General features: G+C 30.4%; 2 protein-coding genes across 4 annotated transcripts; both read right to left on the minus strand.

The window, feature by feature from the left end:
* Positions 1-104: 104 nt before the first annotated feature.
* LOC105152771 (rhythmically expressed gene 2 protein) lies at positions 105-2,171 on the minus strand. The gene is made up of 2 exons (XM_011067205.2): positions 1,138-2,171; positions 105-600 (listed from the first exon to the last, which is right to left on the minus strand). The coding sequence occupies exons 1-2, from the start codon at positions 1,420-1,422 to the stop codon at positions 121-123; spliced, it is 765 nt and encodes a 254-aa protein (XP_011065507.1). The 5' UTR covers positions 1,423-2,171; the 3' UTR covers positions 105-120.
* A 149-nt stretch (positions 2,172-2,320) lies between these two features.
* Positions 2,321-18,324, minus strand: LOC105152755 (SIN3-HDAC complex-associated factor). 3 transcript variants are annotated; one of them, XM_011067189.2, is made up of 7 exons: positions 18,176-18,261; positions 12,838-13,200; positions 10,999-11,101; positions 10,509-10,662; positions 10,018-10,186; positions 9,696-9,852; positions 2,321-9,395 (listed from the first exon to the last, which is right to left on the minus strand). In XM_011067189.2, the coding sequence occupies exons 3-7, from the start codon at positions 11,070-11,072 to the stop codon at positions 8,975-8,977; spliced, it is 975 nt and encodes a 324-aa protein (XP_011065491.1). In that variant the 5' UTR covers positions 11,073-11,101; positions 12,838-13,200; positions 18,176-18,261; the 3' UTR covers positions 2,321-8,974. The 3 variants fall into 3 exon arrangements, with proteins under 3 accessions (XP_011065491.1, XP_011065489.1, XP_011065490.1); XM_011067187.2 differs by lacking the exon at positions 12,838-13,200 and having other exon boundaries at positions 18,176-18,324; XM_011067188.2 differs by lacking the exons at positions 12,838-13,200; positions 18,176-18,261 and adding an exon at positions 11,968-12,831.
* Between the last annotated feature and the right edge of the window lie 1,196 nt (positions 18,325-19,520).

The following is a 19,520-nucleotide window of genomic DNA, read 5'->3' on the forward strand; positions in this document are numbered from 1 at the left end:
TATTTTAGATTTATTCAGTAATATATATATATATATATATATATATNTATATATATAATTACAGATATAAGATAAAATCTAGTATAAATAAACCTAAAATAATTATTAAATAATTAATTATTACTGTATCATACAATTTGTTCTAAGCATACTATCAAAGTGTTTTTGAAGCTCTTTCAAATTTTTGAAAACATCTTCCCCTGGCACTTTACTCTCATCAAGCTTATTGTCATGCTTTATTAATAAAGCATTCCATCCGGCGCTTTTTGCTCCAAAATAATCATTATCTAATTTATCTCCAATATGTATCGCTTCTTGAGGTAATATTTCTCCTTTGCTATGATATTGCATCAATTTTAGTGCTTCCTCAAATATTGATAAGCTTGGTTTCTCTTTTCCGAAATCATATGAGGTCAAAACAAACGTAAAATATTGACGAATTCGAATATCTTCGAGAATTGAGTCTAATCGTTGATCAAAATTCGAGATTACTCCTAAAACGATATTCTTCTTCTGTAAGGAGTCAAGTAGATCAATGGTACCAGGATATTTGTACCAACATTTGCTAGTACTATAGCAGCTTATGAGACTGTCAGCGATCTAGAAAAGAAAATGATAAATAAAATCAAAGGTCTTTGCATACAATAATTCAATAACAAGTAATAGAATCAATTAATAGAAAATAAGTAGAATAGAAAGGAAAAAAAACTAATTAAAGGAAAATTATTTTCATTGGAATTTTAGCTTTATTGTTAAATGATTTATAATGATTGAGTAAAAGTAAACCAAAAGTCATTATAACAATAAAATACCGTCAAATGGCTACGAATAAATTTAAAAAACTGAAATAAAGATAAATTAATCGATACAAGGACTTTTGATGTCAAATTAACAATATAAATAAAATAGAAAGGGCAAGAGTCAGTTATAAAATTCGCACAAATAACAAATTTAAAAAGTTAAGAAATAAAAATCGACTGCAATTAAATTAAATTAAAATTGAAACATAATCATAACATAACATGTTTCGGCTAGTTTGAGTCATCTTCAAATGTCATAAGAGAATACATCGAATAATTGTAGTGATAGAAGTAGAAAAAAAGGAATGTTACAATAGATTATTATCATTAATATTACCTTATCTAAAGTGTTTGTTGACACAGAGGCATGCTGCTCTTTAAACACATTATGTACAATCATTCTCCACCAGTTTCTCCATCCTAATCCGGTGTGCTTGCCGTATATCGGATGCTCTTTGCTAAGCTGAGCGAAATTGTTCTTGAAACTTCGCGCCAATTTTCTTGGCTCGATAAGTAAACCGTGCTGGGAGCCGATCTTAATGTAGTTTTCCTCAAGGTTGGTCATCAGCAATGTACCAGTCACATCGAAGGTTACGAGACGGGGTCGGATACGATTAATCATATTTCTAATGAGCTTTCGATGATTCTCAATCTCAAAATAGACACTTCGCAAAAAAACCAATTCGTGCCCGCAAAAATTATGTACGAACCGCACGAAAGATGAAAGTTCGGCGATAACGTCGACCTCTGATTTAGCGAGCAGTAAGTTGATTCAAACAATTGGTCGTTATATTATCGACGGGATCACCATCAAGTGCGTATTAAAAAAATTCGAGGCCCTTTTCGATCGAATGCACAGTTCATCTCGATACATTTTGCTGATAAGAGTGATGAACTAGAGATTGATAAAATTCTATATTTTTACTATAAAAAATTATAACCATATTAAAAAGCTAATGTAATAACATCAGAATTGGATATGTATTTGAAATAATTTTATTTGAAAGACAGTATTTTAAGATAATTGTATTTTGTATCTCAACAGAGCATATGAAAATACCTTGTACTTCATGGGCGCATATGAAAGTATTTTGTATTTTATATTTCAATATTAATAATAAGATTAAAAGTATTTTGTAACTTGAATTTCAAACACTAAGATTGACAATTAATCTTATTATTTAAATTACAAAATACAAAAAAGCTTCAATTTTTCGATTTTAAATATAAAATACTTTCTTGAGCTCCGCAGAAATGCAAAGTACAAAATACACTTGTATTATTATTTGCAAATAATGTACTTTAGATAAAACTATTTCAAATACATGCCCAGGCCTGCATTACATAAAGCTGAGACTTGAAAAAATTATGTAAAAAAATATTATATGCAAATAATGTATCTCACAAATGTTAAATGTAATGATATATCTACAATCTAGTTACCAGATGCCCTTTTTCTCTACGCAAAAACAGATTCGAAAGATACAATAACGGACTTGAAAGAGAATAGAGTTGCTCGCTTACAAATAAACTGATTTATTACAAAGTTGTACATGGATACAAGGTGGCGTATTTCTTTTCTTATTTTATAAAAAGGACCGATCGTCCCGTCCGTTGCACAACATTCCGGCCAAAATTCGAAAAGATTCCGGCCTACCGAGAACCGACGAGATTATCGCTGACGAGCGCGATATAATAATGATAATTATTAATATCCCCCTATAAAAATGTACATAGTATGTATAATATCCCTAATTATACACAATGATTGGAATTATTTTATACATATATATACAAATGCACTGTATATGAGTCGGTTTTACCAATGTCGATCATCAAGCTTAATCGTGATTAACTATCAACCGCAATTGGTCGATTCTATTAAACAGCAAACGCGATTGGTTAGTCAATGGCCGATTAAACTAACTGGTGGTGGTGAAACTGGCCCTATATATATGTAATAATAATAACCATAACGCGAGATAATAGATCATATAATATATATGTATATAATATAAATTTCTTGATCAAAAAGTCCATTCGTATTTTGTTTTATTAACATTTTTATCTCTCGTTAATATTTATTTCAATATTGACTTTATTTGTAAAAATTACATAAGAAAAACGAATGAATTTCTTGATCAACATAATATATTAATAATAATATATTAATTTTATAGCAGTCGTTGCTTATATTGTATTTAATCACGATTAATATTTGCACAAATAAAAAATTAATCGTATAATCTCACCTCTATACACACACGCACATTTAGAAATATTTATGTATTATACAATACATACATATCATTGTAAAAAAAGTTTACCCGCTAAATACATTGGTCAGTCTCACAATCATTTTTAATATTTATGCAAAATTTAATTCTCAATCTTTTCCTAAATCTCTCACAAAAGCTTCCGGATTTTTGAAACTTGTAGAAATATCTCGAGTTGAAAGATATATTTATCCTAAATAGAAAATACAATGTCAGCCAATGCCTTTTCTTATAATATATGTATAAATGTATCTATTCAAAACTGTACAAATAAAATTCTTGCATTTTTTATCGTTATTTTATTTTTTTTTTAAATTCCAAAATGTTATATTATTCTTTAGGTCCAAAAATTTAATTATCTAACTCAATATTTTATTGAGAACAAATTTACAAGTTCAAATTCAATTTACACAACATACACAAGTATAATCCAATTTTTAACGTTTATTAAATTTTAATATTTAAAGATTGCAAGATTTTAAATAAATTTATTCCAATAAATTTATTGTAAATTTAAAACTTATAAAAAATTTATGAAAATTTAAAATAATTTCTAAGCGATTTCTAGTAAAATAAAATCAATTTTATATGAAACGCTTGATTTATACAATTCACATCTCTCTCTCTCTCTCTCTCTCTCTCTCTCTCTCTCTCTCTATATATATATATATATATATATATATATATATATAAATCCATTATTTTTATACATTAATCATTAAATTTTACAATATAAAAGCAAATCCCGAAACTTTTGCAAAGATATGAGAAATATATAAATCACACCGTATGTATTTTTCGTGGATCATTACTTGCTTAGATTATTATTGATTAAATAACACGCGAGAACACGCGCATTAATTTAATTACAATATTTTATCATTACATATGTAAAATATGTATATTTTACCAATATTTATGTAGAAAATGCATATCAAAAATTTTGTGAACATACTCTGGTTGTTGTGTTTCCTTATTATTACGATAATCAGAATTTATTTCTTATTTAACATAGCTAGTCTATATCATAATAGATTATTATTATTATTATGATAATAAGTAAATATTATGATAATAAGTAAATATACTAAAATACATTATTCATTCGAATTTATTTCAAATGTATCAGTGTTTAAAACAAATCCGACAAATGAATAAAACAGTTTTTTTGTACAGATTTTTCATGTAGTATATGTTATTTTACTTATATATTAAAAATAATAATTGTAATATTATTTCGTGTGTCCAGGTTGATCTGAAAATTTTCCGATTAAGAAATGCAATAAAAAATATACTGGGAACTTTTCGAACATGATACAACTAGATGCGAAAAATTTTTTTTCCGGCGACAATAACGCCGTTATGTTGCGTGTGTTCTCGCGAATATCAATTATGCAAAAAAAAAATGGATCTTGCTATCTCAAGATAGCAATAATTTCTCGATGTAGTAATAATTTGCACAAATTCACGAATGATGTCTCGGCGATATCAATATCAACGGACCACTGACAAGGAGCAAATTATGGAAGATTTTTTCTATTAATATAATTAACAAAATTGAGAGAAATAATAGTTATAATAGATATAAGAGAAATAGTTTTTCAGAATTGTGTAGTCAAAAACATGATACGTAAATTTTTATAATAATTTCCAAATACACAGAACCGTAACTTTTAATTAAAGCTATTCTTTAAAATACAAATTATAAAAGTTCATTTTTTACTGTAAAGCTACATACATTACGCAGAAATTTTACATCTTAAGAAACTGCTTACAATTTGCGATTTCAATTTTGCTGTACATTAAAAGAACATTCTTTATTTAAATAACTTCGTTGATCTTTCACTCCTTTTACAGTTGTCTCCGCGATATATACATTTTTAGTTTTATTGTATTTTTATATCATTTGTGTTTTGTATTTCTTTTCCTGTATCATATCTTATGTTCTATTGTAAATTTTTGTGTACTTGTTTCATGCACTTGTATATTTATATAATATCATATATCTTTATATATATATATCCTCTGATAAATAAAATTTGAATTTACAATTTAATCATTTTTCTCCATTTTTTTAAAACTGGAGTATTTTCCTAAATATATTCAAATATTTTTGTTATATTGATACGCCATTTATCACACCACATTTGAATGTGAAAACATTTTGCAATTTCTTTAAATTTAATATCGTTGATAAAATTTGCTTGAATATTTAAAAAATTAACTAACAATTGATATCAATTAATTAATATTGGTATCATCAATATGTTAATGATGTTTAAAAGTATTAATTAATACCAATTTAATAGCTAATAATTGATACTAACTGATCACTTAAGGACATGAGAAATAAATAATTTTCACGATATATTGCCAGTCATTATATTCCCGTTATTTCATCGATAACTACATTTATTTTCTGGCAGTGTAAAAAAAATCACGAAGTAAAGATCACTGATCCATATAAAAATATATATGCATATGATGTACATGTATAAATTTACATAAAAAAGGAATATTATGTTTAATAATGAAGATAAGTCGACTTATGAAATAAATAAATAAGAGAAACTATGTTTTGTAACCTAGACGGAATCATAGTACTCGTTTTCTGAGTTTTGTGTCGAGTTTTTTAGTTTCATAAATACATTAAATGCTAAATTTAATTCAAATAGTAATTTAGATTTAAATATTTAACAAATATTTAATACTAAATTCAATTTAAATATAAATTTGTATTATATACTTTTTCTTTCTATTTAATCATCCAGCTTCGATCATCGTATATATTAACTACGATAAATCATAATAAGAGAATATAATAATAATAATTATCAGTATTGTATATCTCACAATAAAGAGAAATGATAGAGATCATACAAGAAATGTACAAATGTGATCTATCGCGGGAAAAGACAGTTAGCTTTATCCTTTAATAGATCGGACTTTTCGATGTTTGATTATGAAAAAACTGTTATCACTTCCTGTTACGATATTATACGATTGTCGATGAGCTTTCGCAAGTCCGATGGGCAATTTAAACGAGCTTTTTTCTATTTTCATAATTTAATAATTTAAATCTCAATATATAATTTCATTTAATTTTATTAAATTTTATTTGATTTTTTTTTAATATTCTGATCTTTATTTGTTTATTAAATTCAAAATGAGATTAGTCTTTTGGGTTCACCAATAGTAACCTCTAAATTTAAATAATTTTGATTATCATACTCGAAAGAATTTTACAATTCTAGATTTCGAGTCTCATTGAATAATATAGAAGATAATGACTCGCTTAGCGCTGGATGGGTTCGACAATATCTATTGCACATCTCATACTTTTTAATTATGTCAAATCCAACTTTTAAGTCAAGTCATTACGTTTGCCTTCCTTTTTCGATAATGATTTATAAATCCGTGGATCTTTACATAAAGATAACAAAAATATACTACATTCTTAAGTATTGTTTTATAATATCAAATATGCGTATCACATATTTTTAAAAATGATTCTATAGAATCTTTGATACATATTGGAATTTACGGATTCACGGTCGGTTTAATTGATCTTTAACATTGCAGATTCTCAGTTCCACGGATACATAAATCCTGCTTTTAATGAATCTTAAGTTAATCGTTCTTTTTTTTCGAATTCTACACGAATTTTGTTTTCTTCTCTTTTTTTTTGTAAGAACGGAAAAAATCCTGAAAACAACCCTACCATGACAGTTGCGGTTTGTTCTCAGCAGGTACTCAGCTTGTACATCTTTTTAGCCCGTTTTTTCTTCTTGTACTTAGCGCTAAAGAGAATATAGTCGAAAAAGATTAAACAACTTGTATCAAACAACCATTTCCGACTATCTTTAAAACTTATACTCCTCGATTTTTATGGGCTCAAACACTAGCAGAATATTTTATTTTTTATAAATTTTACAATTGATTTGGAGTCGGTTTTTTACTTTCATTACAGAAAAATCCGATTCCAAATTGATAAGAGATCCATTAACATGAAAACAGTCGCGATCAATTGTGAACGTCCCATATAAAATGAGAATTAAACAAACTTTACGCTAAACGTACAATCGAAGTATGCCCATCTCTTTGTTAGCTAGGAACTAACAGTTTTTACTTATTTATTCTTCCCTCTCTTCCTTGTTCTCTCTTTCTATAGAAATGGTTCTGTATATAAGTATCATATTCTCTAAAATTATCTGTAAATAAAGATTCGCTGGTCCAGTTTGCCAATCTGATTGCCACTTTCAATTCTTCTATCTAGATCTTTCATTTTTCTATTAATACTGTCTAAATACAAACTAAAAAACAGACTTTATCCATAGTCCCGCTGTACAATTGTTTGCATTTCTTTATTGCTATCGTCCTGGGTCGTCGGTGTGACTACTACTAATTAATTTACGTCATGGAGCATGATCAGGAAGAAAATGCAAGAAATTCCCGCTTTCATCTTTCTTGCTTTCTCTTTTTTTTCTTGGACCCAGACGAGAATCGATTGGCAGCTTGGAACTTATACAAGGTGTCTCGCAACAACCATTAGATATCACTTCAAAAAAATCTTTTTTTTTTGTAAATTGTTTTTTCTCTCGATAAAAGTGTTAAAATCTTAATTTTGTATTCAATGCACCTTTGTAATTGAATCAACTACTAAATCGTTACACATGAAATTTTGCTTTTTTGTCTAAGAATATTAAAACTTTAAAAATTTATAGAACGTTCCATAAAAAGTTTCAGATATTTAACATGTAACTATTTAATATATCTGATTTCAATTAGAAAATTTTATAAAAGTATTGATGTTTCATTAATTTATTATGACTTTTTTGACACTATCTTTGGTTGTTTCAGCACACCCTACATGTATCTCCCCTTAAGCGGTGGCACTTGACGTGTTAGAAAAGCGAGTACATAAACCGCCATCTCGGACCGCTGTTCGATATAAGAAATCTGAGCGTCTCTTACTTTACAATATCATCACAGAACTTTAATGTGTGTTTATATTGCTTAATATAAGACTTAAAAATTATCGGCTCGAGAAATGGCGGTTTACGTCAGTCCATCGCTATGATTAATTCTAATTATTCTTAGCATAATAAATTGCATCCAAATGGTATTTAAATCTTCAAGGTGAAGGTTTGAAACCTTTCAGAGCCACTTTGCTGCCCGGGGATAGTGCACTTAATTAACTTCAGCTTATACCTATTCGTATATACAGGGTGACAGTTATACTGCAATAAATTACTGTATCTTGTGCGAGATGTACTAATTTCAAAAATAATATTTTCAATAAAAAGAAATTGTATGGATTTTTAGGGACGTTTTGAACATATTTTGATGAACGGTTTCACTTTCAAGAGAAAAACTTTCATCATCATTAAGTATTCCTTTTATATTTTCACTATATAAAACATTTCCCATAAAATCTTTAATAAAAATTTTTTTCTAAGGTAATGTTTTTGTATTATTTAATTATCCTCATGTATTAATTTATGTAATAATATATGAAAAATAATTTAAACAATACGTAAAGCAGGAGTTTAAAAACTCTATTACAGAATTAAAATTCGAATATTCTCCACGAGGAAAAATCGTCTCTAAATTGAAACTCAAAAGATATTTTAAGATTTAAAAGAATTGAAGTAAATATTGCAAAAATCAAATGTCAAAAGTTTGCTTTGTGTTATATTGTAGAAATATAAAATTTGAAATAAAGATTTAAAATTTGAAATTCTCGCCAAAGGAAAGTTCGTTATATTGAAAATTCTATTGAACATTGCAATTAAAAAATTATCTAATTATATTAAGACACCCTGTATACATATGTACATATTTATGCGTGTGTGTCATAAGTAAAGGAATAAATTAACCCTCTATAAAGGGCCGACATTAATTGGAGACCGATTGAAGTGACTGATTAGTAACAGTGACGGATTGCAAGGTTTTGCAACTCGATAACTGATCGAGTTCTATAGGTCTCACAGTTTCCTCTATCATTTTCACATCTGCCTGAACTTGAACATTCTTCGCTATTTTGCTCTCACCCTGATTGGAGGATTCATCGTAACCAGAATCGGATGAAGAGTCGCTATCTGTCTTTGTTTGTTTTGAACTTGTTTCTGAACTTGATGATGGCAATTCAACGCTATGAATAGGACTGGTGGATGCAGAACTATGAGTGGGACTGGCGACTGTTAAAGAAGAAAGAAGTTGCCGCCTGGCAAGATTTACGCAAGGTTTCAGGCTAGATGGATACATTATAATCTCACCATTGGCACCTCTGAAAATGCTGCCACAGCAAATAATTTCTCTGAGCAAAACAAAAGAAATATCATATATTAAATGCAAATTAAAATATGTACAATATGAAAAATACTTAAGGTATCTTCAATGAAAGAAATATATATTCATAGTAAACATAAAAATTGAGAAATATACAAATATGTAATAGAAGTAGCTATTGAGTCATCTCTAATTTTTAGATCTTATAAAATGTTTTCCTACAAAATTTTTTAAATTTATTTAAAATACTTAATTTTTGTAAAGAATTCTTAGTTCTTATAGTTAATTTTCAAAATTCTTAGGATTTATGAAATTTTTTTCATATTACCTTTTATAATAAGATAAATCTAAAAAATCATTATCTTCATTCATATCCTGATCTTGAACGAGATCTAATTGTTTGTCATTAGAGCCAATATCATCGTCATCATCCGAGATGCTTTCCGATCTGCTCGAAGCTTTACTATCTGCCAATGTATAATCTTCTACAATATAAAAAAAAAAGAGAATTTTAATACAATTATTAAATATTGATAACATATTATTAAGATATCCCAATTTCTATTTCTATCTTTTAATTTTTATATTGTTTTCCAAACGTTGAACCATATATATTAGATTAATAAAATTTTATATTCAGTTTAACCAACCGATTAAATCATCGCTCATTGATGGGCTTTGTTCTCGATCAGTTTCTGTTTTTACATAGACATGTTTCTTCTTAGCGAGTTTGTCAGATATATCTTTAACTTTTCTTTTATTTTTTGCTTTAAATTTTGTTAGTGACTTAATACCAGGACCAGCACGTGCATCCACAACCTATAAAAAAAATTTATAATTTAAATTTAATGATAACATAGTATAATTAAAAATATCAAATAAGTTGGATATTTTAGTGTTACAGCAGTCACCTATCAAGCCAAACATTTGATATCTTGAAATGGTTACAAAAGAAGTCTATAACTCTTTCTTTCTTTCTCTTATAAAGATAAATATTTATTTCAATTGTAATTAAGACCAAGAATCAAAATTCAATCAGAAGAATCGGAATATAATTTAATAAAAAAATGATATTTATATTATATTAGCAAGATTAAAATTCAAATAATATAAATAAGATTATCACTCAACAGATACTAACATGTCTCCAATTGCGATCATTTCCTGGAGGCAACTTCTTAAATCTTTTTACTAGAAGCACACATGCATTACATATTTCTCCGCTACGCCTCTCATCAAGTTGAAAACATAGCATAAAATCATCCTCATACTTTTTACTATCTGTGAATCTCGAACTGTAAAAAGATTTATAAACATTTATTAAAACATTTATAAAAAATATAACATAATTGTATATACATCTATATAACAAAATATGTGCGATGTCATCAATATGTTATGAATTAATATCATTAACTCTTACTAAATAACATTTATATCATTAAAATTTTAATGTCAATATACAATGTAATATTAATTTAACTTAAAATAATATAATATTAATTTAAAATAAGAATTAAATATTATACGATATATATATATATATATATATATATATATATAAAATTAAAACTTTTATTTTTATTGTATGAGATATATACACATATGTAAATATCTAGATATATTTTTACCTGCTAGATTTAGCTTTGCAAATGCAGCAGCCTGTACTAGATCGATACACCTTTGGTTTATGAAAACTGAACATTCTGCTCACTGTGTACGTCACTATCGTTTCTGTAATTTAATAAATAGGTTTATGTTATAAATTTCAAAATTTCGTATTAATAGAAATTTATAAAATTTACATCTTTATAATTTTATGTTTTTTTATATTTCATATATAAAAATAATTGCATTTGTCATTTTATAATTTTATTATTCTGTAGCTACAATGTGCACGTATTATTAAGCAACACAACTTTCATAATTGCATAAAAATTATATTAAAAACTGCATAAATTGTAAAAATTTTCGAGACTCAAAATATTTAATACAAAAAAATTTTAAACATACGAAAATTAAGATATATGTGTAAAGTGTAAAATAATTCACAGAAATAATTTATATAAATTTTACAAATAGAACAAAAATATTTTAACAAATTAAAAATAATTTTAAAATAAAGAAGTTGTGCGAATCTTGGAAATCGAGTTGAACGTAATTTTTAAACGTGAAATATCGCTATGGGAAAATATCACGCGGTATAACATGGATGCCATGAAATTGCAGTAAATGTAAAGTTAAGATGGACATACTTGAAGTATGTGACAAATGGTATTCGACAAATTACATAAAATTATAAAATGTATGAAGATGAAAGAACGTTTAGAAGATATACATAGGTCTTCATAAAAATCAAAATTTCTCGTAAAATATTAATAGGATTGTAACATATTTTATATGTCAGATGAATGTCATGAAGTTGCGCGGTATGCTAAATTAAAGGTCTATTTTCTGTGGCTGAACTAGTGTACATTTTTGAAACTTAAAGTGAGATAGATATATGTTTGATATTTGTTGAAAGCGAGAAAGAATTCTAGAAAAGTCTAGTGCAGGAACAGAAAACGGACCACAGGATTAATACTTGGAAATAGACATGCCTGAAGTTCACAAAGTAACACAGATGTAGATAAGGTGTTCAAAAAATACGGTTGTCGTGAAAGTAACATCAAATATATGTCACGATGATCGCTGATTTTATCGAGCACGTTCGCTATCACCTTCATGTTTTGTCGAAGAATCACAAGAATCGAGATTCGAAGATCCCGAAATATTAATGGAAGCTACGACGAAAAACACTGTTGCCAAATATATTAAAAAGCAGTGATGGATGATTTTATTTTTTTTTTACGAAATTGAGACTCTCTCTTTCTCTCTTTCAGCGACTCTTCTTCACTTTTTTAACGTCCTTTTTTTCTCAATTAACACGACGAATGTCCGGAGTGAAAGGCACTGTCGTCAAATGCATCAAAAATGACGCCGTTTCCAATTCGACCGTTTGCCTCCTTTCCAAAATGGATCTCGTCCCTGCGGGACACGGCGTTCCTTGATCCTCCGGTTTCTCAGAGCCGACACCGCAGGTGTCGAAACCAAAACAAAAGAAAAAGGAAGCACTATCGACCGAGATGTCAGAATAACGCTGATAATCAGGCACAAACCGCTTGTTCTTTCAAAATGGAAGAGAAAATCCGGTCTCCCACTCTTTCTCCTTCGACAGAGTTCGCTCGAACTGACTTGAATGCCCGCTCCTTTCCCGATTATTCGCGATTTTGATCACGGCAATCTTCGCGCGCGCGCGCGTTCTTGAAAGGAATCGCAGGAATCGCGGCGGCGCTCGTTCGCGACAATGTTCAGACGGTTCGGACCAGACGTGACGCGCGTACGGCGATGTGCAAGAAGCGTGGCTACGCTACTTTACGCTCTACGCGCGCGCCGGGAAGCGTCACTAAGCGGCGTGCGCATGCGCATACCTTCTCCCTCCCCCCGATTTTCTGTCGCGTGCTCGGTGTTTCGTCGTCAAACATCTTCTCATCCTTCCCCCGTATGTAGTCCTCTTCGATGCACATGCGCGAGTCGAACTTCGTTTAACTTCGCTCTCCGCGCGCGAGCGCCGAATTCTCTCTTCTTCTCTTCCCTTTTCCCCCTCCCTCCTGTATCGCTTCCTCATTCTGAATGGTCTCACTTGGTTCATCACGATGATTCCCTCGAATGAGACAAACTTCATTTCGTTCAAGCCACGCGATTGAAGTGCGTTTAATTTGATAAAATGAAGTTATCTTTTCTTCTACCAACTTCACTTTACACGTTTTCACAGTGTTTAATTGAATGCAAATCTGGAAGGAATTTTTCTTGTTCATGTTTCATTGTAAATAAATTAATCGATTTATCTAATATCAGGCTTCTAGAATCTAATATAGTATTGTCATTAGACACGTAAATTTCATTCAAAATTCGTTGGTTTCATTTATCATAATAATCCTCGCATGAGGCAAACTTTACTTCGTTCACAAGCTGCGATTGAAGCTTAATTAATTTAAGGTAGTTCTTTAGTATCGAAAATTTGGAGTGCCCACCCAAAATGTCTGCATAATTTGAATAAAATATTAAAACTATGTGCATATCTTAATGAAATAATATGGAACATATGATAATAAATCAAGAGCTGAATCTTCGAACGAAAATAAGATGAGATTATATTTATAATACTTTTCGAGGTTAAATTTATATGCAAGTTCATGCACACGTAAATATCTTTCTAGAACGTTGACCTATTTTTTGTGATAATTTTTGAAACTATTATAATCTTATTTTTGAAAAAAATCTATGGTAAGATTTGCAAGTAATCAAAGAAGCGTTTGCGAGCCTTATCTGTCACTACACTAGATAATGCATACTAAAAGCTGTTTTACATGACATTAGCTAAGGTAAATGTAAAAGTATATAAATATTTTAAACAATTAACTGTCTACTAATAATATTGTCACATTATTTAACAAAATATATGTATCATTTCATTGTCAAAGTTGATTATATTGTATCATTGCATTGAAATATTTTATATAAAGCAGCTTTTAATATGCACTGATCCAGTGTAGTACGAATTTACCATAAGTTATACGTGAAGGTTACATTTTTAACATTTTTTTTTCTCTTATTTCATCGTTAATCTACCGTAGAATTTTGCATGTAAATTTCGGTTACTTCAATTTCATCAAAAAATTAGACATTTTTATAGTAATTCGAAATAATAAAGAACCACCTTAATAAAATAAAGTTATCATTTCTGTGTGTCAAACGTCACTTGAAGTGGATGCAAATTTGGAAAGAATCTTGGTTCATTATAAATGTTTCATCATAAATTTCAGTGACCAACTTTTTAGGATATGTTTCTTATTATTTTCATATTTAAAAGAGAGACAATTCATAATCATGTCCTTAATTTGGGGCAAAATTTGGGACGCATTGTAAAGTGGAATGAAAAGTTAAAATTTGGTGTGTCCCTCCTAATAATTTGAAACGTTTGGTCCATCGTAAATATCAATTTAACTAATATTATGCACCTGGAAACTAATAAATAATCATTAAACACGTGAACGTTTTATTTAAAATCTGTATTTATATTAACAATTCAGCAGTTACTATATTTCTTTCGAATAGACTTTCTGTCAGAAGTCTTCCAGCATCGTCATTTGAGAGAAGTATCGATGATCGGATTACGTGACATACAGAAACATTTTCTTAGTCATTTTTGGCTGTGCAAAGTAATTTGTTCATTCTTATTCGTCTCATGTAGATATTCGTCAGGCAATTTTCTGGCTCTCGCGAGATCTTGTTTACCGAATTTCAAAAGCGGGTCAACAACGTCACCGAGCGGTCAGCCAATGGACATGGAGGCCGAACGGAGGTTGTGCCTGAATCCGTGATCTCGATTGGCTGACAACGAGCGAGCAAGAGAGACGGTGTTATGCACTCGCTGAAAACTCGTTTTCCTTCGGCTCTCGACTACGTGCACGTGCACTCGTTCACATGCATGTATCCCTCGCTAACGAAACACTTTCGAACAAGAAGGTTAGAGCATCGAGGGAACACCCTGCAAGTGTAATGGAATAATTTATTTCTTATAATCAAATTTCTTTCCAATATATATGAATCTTTAAAATGTGGTTTCATTGATGTCAATTTTTTACAAGTACAAATAACTTTATTCGTTATTAATCTAAAGTTCTCCTTAAAAAATCTTGATAGAATTAATTTCAGGTCTACAAAAATACCAATTTGTCTGTTAGAAAAGACTGAGAAAAAACAGCAAATAAAAATGTATAAATTCAATCTCGCTTTAACAATGAGAAAAAAATGCACATTCGTCTTCCATGTATTTTCGATCGTTAAGCAAGGTTAACATCGATTTCTCGAAGGCCAAGTGGTACCGATGCAATTAATACGATTGCAACATATCTCATTGAAAGATAAGACAAACGCGAGAGCTAATAATTGATAGCTACATTCTATCGGTTGTTTACTCCCTAATCTCAAATTCATAATTATGTTTTCCAGTTGGCTGTTACATTTATTTAAAACAATGACGTATTAATTTTTTAATTCTTCAATATGACGGCCCAGTTTAATTCCATTAATTCCATTTATTGCATCGATATTCATTATACGACGCTTCTTGTATCGCAGACAATTCCACGAGAATCCAAGTTTCGTGAATCTTCGAGTTTGAAGTTTTTGTTACACGACAAATTTCTCTCGGGGAGAAATATAGGATTCGTGCAAATATATTTAAAAAAATAAAAAAAGAGACAGCTTTATTTCGAGAACGCGCCTCGCCTCGCATAATAATCCGCACGTTGCACTCTGTTTTGTGCTTTGTGCTATTTTTAGCCCATCTGTGTTTTGTCGACGCCACCGCTGTTTTCTACATTGCGCTCATCTCTTTCTGATTCTTTTGCTTTTGCCGATTTGCCTTTGTTGATTTGTGTTCTGTTATGTGTTGTATTACAGGCCCTTGTATCGCATCAACCTTGGAAAATTCTTTCGATTCACGAATCAATTCGCCGAAGTTTTAGTTCAGGTTGTAACGTTTATGAAGAATGAAACTCTCAAAGTGTGTCCACATGTGTATCAAGGTCGATCCTTTATATTTGTAATTATTAATTATTTGGGAGAATTGCGACACTTGACGACTTGCGAAATATCCGCAATTTTCTTTCTCTTTCCATACAGGAAATTAGAACTAGAAATATAAAATAAAATTTAGAAGACAAGAATTACTGTAAACAAAATATCTATTTATCTTTTTCATTATACCGAGAATAACCCAAAAACAGGGTCGAAATGTATAATTTATTTATGTATTGTTATGTATATATATAATATATTACACAAATATTGTTGGTTCACATTGAGTTTCTTATTTTGAGGGACATATTTCTGAAAAGAATAGCATTACATTCCATAAAGGGCACGCGTGCACACATAAAGGAAAACTCAATCTTATCATTTTAATTCAATCGAAAAAAATTATAAATTATAATAAAGTTCAATGGTCTCTGAATCTGATTTATTCAGATGTGTTTATTTTCAGAACCATCATAAATCAAGAAATCATAAAAAATACAAAATCAACAGTTCTTTTATTCCGATTAAATTAAGATCAAATCTGCAAGTTCGGATGTTTTTAAACAAAATCGACGATACATTTAATTTGCAGTTTTCTATTTAAACAAGACTGATGTCAGTACGTATCTTGTAATCCTTCTAGAAGCCTTATAAAAATTTAATACTAATAGTAATATTTGCCAATTAATCACTTATTTTCAGTATTAAAAATACTGTTAGCAATATTTTTAATAAGTGATTAATTGACCAGTACTAAATTACCAGTATTAAATTTCTATAAGGGAACACTTCGCGAATCGTTAAATCTGACGCGACAAGGGCCGTTGGCGTAACGTTTGTCTGTGCATGTACAAGAAAAAAAATGTTAATACGCTTTCCCCTCATTGCACACGATGGACGACGCGCAACAGGACGCCGAAAGAGGGCTAAGGGAATGCGCAAGATGACGTGCAAGAGCGTGGTTGCGACATGGCGCGTGGCGGCCGCCATCGTGGTCACCCTCTCCCTCTCCCTCTCCCCCCTCCCCTCCTCACATGATCGTCAACACGTCGACGTTAACTTGCTTGCTTGTAAACATCGATAATTTCATTTCGTCTTGGATCTAAAAATCTCCACAGAAGATAGAATACGATTAATCTCCAAACATGTCAATCGAAACGAATTAATATCCAAATGAAATCAAGCCATCCGGCAAAATTATCGAGCTGATACGTGACAGTCGGAAGAGTCGCGGTTTGTCCAAGTAAATTTCATGAAATAAAGGGAGAGGGGGAAACAAATCTGAAAAATCAAACAACCCGAGGAGAGATGATTTTGACGATTCACTTTGCGCGGCTGCCGAGCATGCTGCGCGCGTAGCGTATATATAGTTAAGCAGGTTAGGGTCAGGTTGGGTTAAGTTACGTTAAGATTGACATCCAGATGAGACGAAGTTTGTTCTTTTTAGCTGTAAATACTGGAAATTGCAATTTTTATTTCGCACAATGAAATGAATCTACGCGAAACTTTCAAACGTCGTTCCTTCCTCGGGAAGGAAAGGCAGATTTATAGGAGGATAAATACTATCAGAGAGCACAATTGAAGACAAACTGCAAAATTGCCATGACTGAAAGCAAGCCCGTGTGATAACGGCGGCAGTGACGGCGGCACGCGCCATGACAGGTGATACTCGCGACGCTTACGCGCGGCACGAGATACAACATGATGTGTGATTATATTACAAACAAATAAAATCCCAGCATTCGAACGCGGGACGCACCAAATGCCGCGCGATGCAACAAACGTGACGATATCGTGGAAAAATCGACGCGACAGTCGGCACGAACGGGAGAGCTGCATCGCAGCTTTCGTCCGCGAGAGAAAACGCGAAACAATTCGTTTACGGCGAACTTCGTGTGACAGGAGGAAAGCGGTACGCGACGACCGTCGTGAAGTCGCAGCGATAGTAGTGTATCGCGTGAAGTTGCCACGGCGAAACAAGCAACGTGAAGGCAATCGCGACGGTGATCCGAGATTTCGAGACCGCCGCCGCCGCGAACATATTTGCCAGTCTTACGGCACGTATTGACACGTGACACTCCCGTATTCAGCGACAATCTCACGTGACGCGTCACCGCGACCGCGTACATGCCGCAATTCCGCAAAGTTTCCCTTAAAAAACGGTATGAAGACGCAAGCACTTACCTCAAGCCGTGAGACAGGTGACGGCGGCCGGACTTTTGAGATGGTTTCGCTTTGCGCACGCTCCTTGCGCTGCGCACGTATCTAGCGCTGCCAACAGCGCAGGGGAAAAATTCATATTTCCTATACTTAAGACGCGGTGATGCTAGGGAATAATACGTTTCCGCATCGGCCAATCAGCGTTTCTCTTTTCCGGAAATGTTGGATTGAATTGAATTTTAGATCAAAAGTTTGTAGCGTTACAAATTTCAATTCAAATATTTCGTTAAAGATAAATAAAATTTAAAAAAAGGATTTGAAAACCTAAATCTCTATTTTCGAAAGATTACTATATCTTTTTGAGTTTCTGTGAGTTTAGTAAATTGTTATATGTATAGAAAAATTACGAATTGGACAAAGTAGGAAATTTATTTCTCACTTTGTGAGCCTGTTACGTGTCTTTAAGGTTTTAAATTACTAATTATTTTAAATTACATTTAAAAGTAATACAAAAAAATTAGAGACAGTTTATTATCATCTAGATCAAAAGTTATTTCATAAATAATATTTTTTAAATTTGTGCTTTAATAGAAATATATTATAAAAGTAATGATAAAAATCTCAATTATTTATAAGTACTTATGAATTTAAGAATATTTATGTAAAGTTACATTGAGATGCGGACATTAGTTGTCCAGTAAATAAACAAAATATTTATAATTATAAACTAATTAGTGGATCTCAATGAAACTTTGCATAAAGTATTTTTAATACTTAAAGTACTTGCATAAAAAAATTTAGATATTTATTATTCTTAAAATTTTTGTTCATAACAATAAAAATAATAACAAATAATAAATAATCTATAAAAATGTGTTACTCAATAAAAACAGAATGGTTATGTTCAGCAGAAAAAACAGCTTTGTAACTCTTGTACTATTCTTTAATATGATTGATTTATATATTTAGATCCAATAAGGAACTAAGGACAAGATTAATCAGGAATTAACAAGGAATTTTACAACAGTTGCAAAGCTGCTAAACGTAGCCAATATTATGAACACAATTTTCATATGTATGTATTGTACATACTTCAATATGTTTTAAAGTATAAATATTAATATATGTTTTATGCTTTTACAATATCTTCTTAAAAAAAAATTTGCAGAAAATTTTAACTTTCTAATATAAAGGCTTAAAATTTTTCCTATAAAATCATTTTTTTTTAATGAGTTATCATGAATTAAATAAAAGGAATATTTGACTTTGATTGCTCATAACTTCATTAAAAATCATCCATGTGTATCGAAATTTAAAAAGATTCTTAAAGCTGACACCTTGTTCTATCAAATGATATAATTGCCAAATT

This window comes from Acromyrmex echinatior, chromosome 14 (assembly GCF_024713525.1).
Source record: "Acromyrmex echinatior isolate Ae372 chromosome 14, ASM2471352v2, whole genome shotgun sequence".
NCBI lineage: Eukaryota > Metazoa > Arthropoda > Insecta > Hymenoptera > Formicidae > Acromyrmex > Acromyrmex echinatior.